Source organism: Vitis riparia, chromosome 5 (genome assembly GCF_004353265.1).
Source record: "Vitis riparia cultivar Riparia Gloire de Montpellier isolate 1030 chromosome 5, EGFV_Vit.rip_1.0, whole genome shotgun sequence".
In the NCBI taxonomy this organism is placed as follows: domain Eukaryota; kingdom Viridiplantae; phylum Streptophyta; class Magnoliopsida; order Vitales; family Vitaceae; genus Vitis; species Vitis riparia.
The window spans coordinates 19,378,991-19,383,180 of record NC_048435.1 but is presented as its reverse complement, the minus strand read 5'-3'; the positions used below and the strand labels follow the sequence as shown (position 1 = coordinate 19,383,180).

Sequence of the window (4,190 nt, the reverse complement as noted above, 5' to 3'; positions counted from 1 at the left end):
TCACTTTATGCACACATGAAAATGTGATTGATGGCTATAGTTCCAACATATGAGAGGCAAACCAAATCTGGTAGGGGCAAAAATATTATTGGTGTAGATCTACCACTTTATCAATATACGCAAGAAAAAAAAGGAGTGGCTCATAAATTCCAAAAATTTAACAATGATTCCGATCTAGTTTTGCAATTTCAATTTTGTTGGCTTAAAAAAACAAAAAAGGAATATGGGTAACAAATATTTAACAAAATAAAAACTATATAGTATGATTTATAAGCCAAGATGTCAAAGGAGAAACCGACAACTAGGTGGTGGGTCAGGGTCTTATTTTGTAGTATATGTAGTATGTTAAATCATGGTGATATGAATACAATGGTGGAGTGACATGTGGTACGTGCTGCTGACTTGCTTTTTGGGACAAGAGAGTCCACACTTTAATGCTTAGAATCCAATCCCAATATGTGCCAAAATTTGTAACCCTACTTCTGCAAGTTGGATAATTGGAAAAATGATTGAGTCATTAATCAAATCTTTGAATTTATTATATGATGGAAGTGTTGTTACAGCTTATAATATAACTCTAATTTTTTTTCTTTCTTTCCAATTTTCATGGCAACCAAACAATACATGGTCAGAACAATCTGGGTTTTAACTAATTCTATTTCAAATCACAGCAAAAAATAAAATAAAATACATATGCTCCTTTCCCTCTCTCACACGTACTAGAACAATATAATCCCCTTTGAAAATAGGGGGAAAAGGAAAAGTAGTACAAACTAAAAACCAATCTGCTGATCATATTAAGAAGTGGGGTTTCTCTCCTAGCAAGCATTGAATTGAGACCATCAATAATTGTGATGTCTGTGGTGTGCATTACTGGTTAATTAGCTGTCCAAAAGCTGTGATGAACACACTTGACAATGATACATAAGATGCATATTGTGGATTGATCAATCACCAGGATGGCTAAGTTTCCCATGCTTGATCCTTTTCCAGGTTTGGTGCAGGAGTACGTACTCAGTCGTATTACAGTCCCAGGAGAACATAGTACAGAACTGTGATGGGAAGGGCGACAATCATTCCAAAAATTACCCTGAAAGTTTGATAAGAGGAGCATGTGATAATAATTAATAGCCATGGTGGGTATTGTTGTATTCTACTGTATTTGGAGTTTGATGCTGTGAGTACTTACGCTGTGCTTAGCATTTCTGGATGCAGGTTGTATTCCCTGGAAAACACAAAGGGAACTATGCCTTGCGGCAGAGCGGCTTGTACAATGGACACCCGCAACACGGTGCCCCTAAGACCTACTGCAACAGAAGCAACTGCCATCACAGCAGGGCCAGCCAAGAACCTGACAAGCATGCCATACGCGGCTAGTCTATTACCACATGCTATGATCCTTGGTTGGAGAGCCATGAACAGACCTGCAAGTCCAGGGATTTGAAGTAAGGACATGAAGCACATGAGAAATGAAAGTATTGGTTAATTTGGGACCTTTCTTCTTAGTTCTTACCAAGGCTAAACATGGCCATTCCAAGGCCTGCATTTGACAATATTGTGACCGAGTTCTCCAAGATTTGGGGCTTCTTTATGTCCCATCTGCCCCAACAAGGAAAAGAAATTAGAACGGAATGATGAATATAACACAGATGGTAAGCTCCAAATGTGAATAATTACCTGCAGGAAGCCAAAGCCCAGGCTAAACCCAGTACGCTGGCATAAGAGTTGGGGTTCCTCACAAGCTTAAACCACACCCTTTTCATGATTTGCTTCAACATGGCTGAGGATGTGGAGGAATCCATATTCTGGTCTTTAGGGAAATTGGGCTTCTCATCTTCTCCTGTCTTCCCTTGGACTTTGATTTCCTCTTCTCTTCTGCAGACTTGCACTGACTGCCCACAAACACCTATTTCATAAAGCACATATGTTTAATACTGGTACTACTACTATTCAGACAAAAAAGGAATGGAAGGAAGAGGAAGAAGAAGAAGAATACTAATTCAATCTTGCCTTGAGAACTGCAACACCCGCATCGCCAAATGAACAGATGGACCTCTTTACCGTCTTCCTGCGCGGCGCCTCCTGCCGGCGTTGGTTTCAAACATGACCGAGAATCTGGAGCCACCTTGTTTACATTCTGCGTGGTCTGAGGATTGGAAGGCGTTCTAACCACCATATCAACTACTTCATCTTCACCGGCGCCGGCGCCGCCGCAGTTTCTCCCTATCATCTCCTGGATTCCTCCGAAATTCTCCCCGCTCCTCTCACTGTTACTCACACTACTGTCCTTGAACTTGTTCAGTATGAAAATCCTTGCTTCTCTATACTCAAACAGAAAGAGTAACAAAGTGTACCAAATTATGCACTGTAGAACCACGGCTTGGATAATGAGGTACTCCTTATCGTCTCCGTACATGGATTTCAGAAGCGGGATCCCCATCACAAGGGTGTTTGGGAGGGTGGAAATGGAGAAAAGCGTGATTGTCCAGTCAAGGCTGCCTCGCTTTGAGAACTTAGCCCAAGAAAACAAGATGATTAGGATTAGAACTTTGGAGACTCCATCAGCAGCAATGAAGAGGAAGTCCATCTTGTAAGGATTTATCCTTGAAATAACCTCAAAGGAGAGAAGTGGGATGGCGAAAATGGCCACGAATCTGTTGATGCCTGCGCATTGATCCGGAGAGAACACGTTCCACCATTTTACAGAAGCATAAGCCAAAAACATAGTCACATAGAGGGGAACCACCGCACTTAGAACACCATACAGATCCTTGATGCTAATCATTGCTCACTTTTTCTTGGTTTTTGCCTATCCCTTTTCCTCTCTGCTACCTTGGCTTGCAGTGATTCAAAAGGGAAGTATGACCAGTGGGCTCCAAAGGATGGCAAGAGCCTCAAGAACTTAGACTGCTTACCAGGAGTTCTTATTACTTCTACTATGTTGGTGACATATATATTGTCACCTAGCAGCTTCACTACGGTAAATTGATTGCGATAGACTGTAGAACATACCTTCATTTTTTACTTCAATTTTTTTTTCAAATATCCCTTCAATCTCATTGAATTTATTAAGTAAATATTACTAGTAAAAACTGATAGTTTAATATGATATCAAAGAAAGATTCGATAATGGTGAATTTATCGTGTGGAGCATCACACGTGGGTTGTCATTATGAACCCGTGGAATTGTGGGCACAACCATACCAAAAGGAAGAGATATGGATGGTTGCAATCATTTAATTAAGCCGAGGCCTAAGGTGGCATACCTTAAATAGAAGAAAATATTGCTTATCAAATCAACAGTTGATTTTTTAGGAGCATGTACACTAATTTTTTTCTTCTTTTTTTTTTTGTCCTCTTCAAGATTGTGGTTTAGAATGAAACCCATAATTAAACAAGTCTTGTGTATCATTGAACTCCCCACAAAATCCGGCTTCTATGTGAGTTATTATCAACAAAGGTTTCTCAATAGTACTTTTATATGTTAGTATCAATTAGAGTCTGTTTGATAGTGAATTTAGGAAACATTTATAATATTTTTAATAGTTAAAATTTTTTATTATTAAGTGTTAAAAATACTATAAACGCTTTCTAAAATTATAATACATTAATAATATACTAAACGCATTTTTAATCTATTTATATTTACCATCAAAAGAAATAATCATATTTTTATCTTAACATTACCTCATTAGCATCTCACGTCTTTGCTAGGTTGCCCATATATCTAGAACTCTTTCTACTAAGTAGTAACCACCATTTGTACTTTACTAAGGCATTTTTAACAATTCATATTGAATTTGACTAGTTATCTTATAAGCTAAAATAAGAGTATGTTTGGTTATAATTTTAAAGTATTTTTAATCTTTCTAATATTTGAAAGATAAAAAAATTTTAAGTATTATAAATGTTAAAAACGTTTTTTAAAATTATTATCAAACAGACCTTAAAACATATATCTTAATATAGAGGTAAACAATATGTCTTGAAATATATATATATGACACAAATTGTCAATGGATTTGACAATAAATTTAAAACGTGTACATTTTTCACAAACGATATCAATATTTGTTGTGTTTCGTAAGAAAAATCTGAGAAGTTGCTTCCTTCCTTTTCTCACTTTAGATGACAAAGATAGATATTTTCAAGTCTTAGTCATTCAGTAGAAAAAAAAAAAAAAAAAGGAG

General features: G+C 37.1%; 1 protein-coding gene across 1 annotated transcript; it reads right to left on the bottom strand.

The window, feature by feature from the left end:
• Positions 1–572: 572 nt before the first annotated feature.
• Positions 573–2,925, bottom strand: LOC117913760 (auxin efflux carrier component 3-like). Its single transcript, XM_034828789.1, has 5 exons — positions 2,011–2,925; positions 1,678–1,906; positions 1,514–1,599; positions 1,190–1,424; positions 573–1,090 (listed from the first exon to the last, which is right to left on the bottom strand). Exons 1-5 carry the CDS (start codon positions 2,783–2,785, stop codon positions 1,024–1,026), a joined length of 1,392 nt encoding a protein of 463 aa, XP_034684680.1. The 5' UTR covers positions 2,786–2,925; the 3' UTR covers positions 573–1,023.
• Between the last annotated feature and the right edge of the window lie 1,265 nt (positions 2,926–4,190).

Excerpts from the sequence above, each read along its gene's own strand:
- LOC117913760 (XM_034828789.1), bottom strand. The coding sequence starts at position 2,785 with ATGATTAGCATCAAGGATCTGTATGGTGTTCTAAGTGCGGTGGTTCCC. Across the intron at positions 1,600-1,677 it reads TGGGCTTTGGCTTCCTGCAG|ATGGGACATAAAGAAGCCCC; the intron begins GTAATTATTCAC and ends TTGTTGGGGCAG. Across the intron at positions 1,091-1,189 it reads CCAGAAATGCTAAGCACAGC|GGTAATTTTTGGAATGATTG; the intron begins GTAAGTACTCAC and ends TCAAACTTTCAG.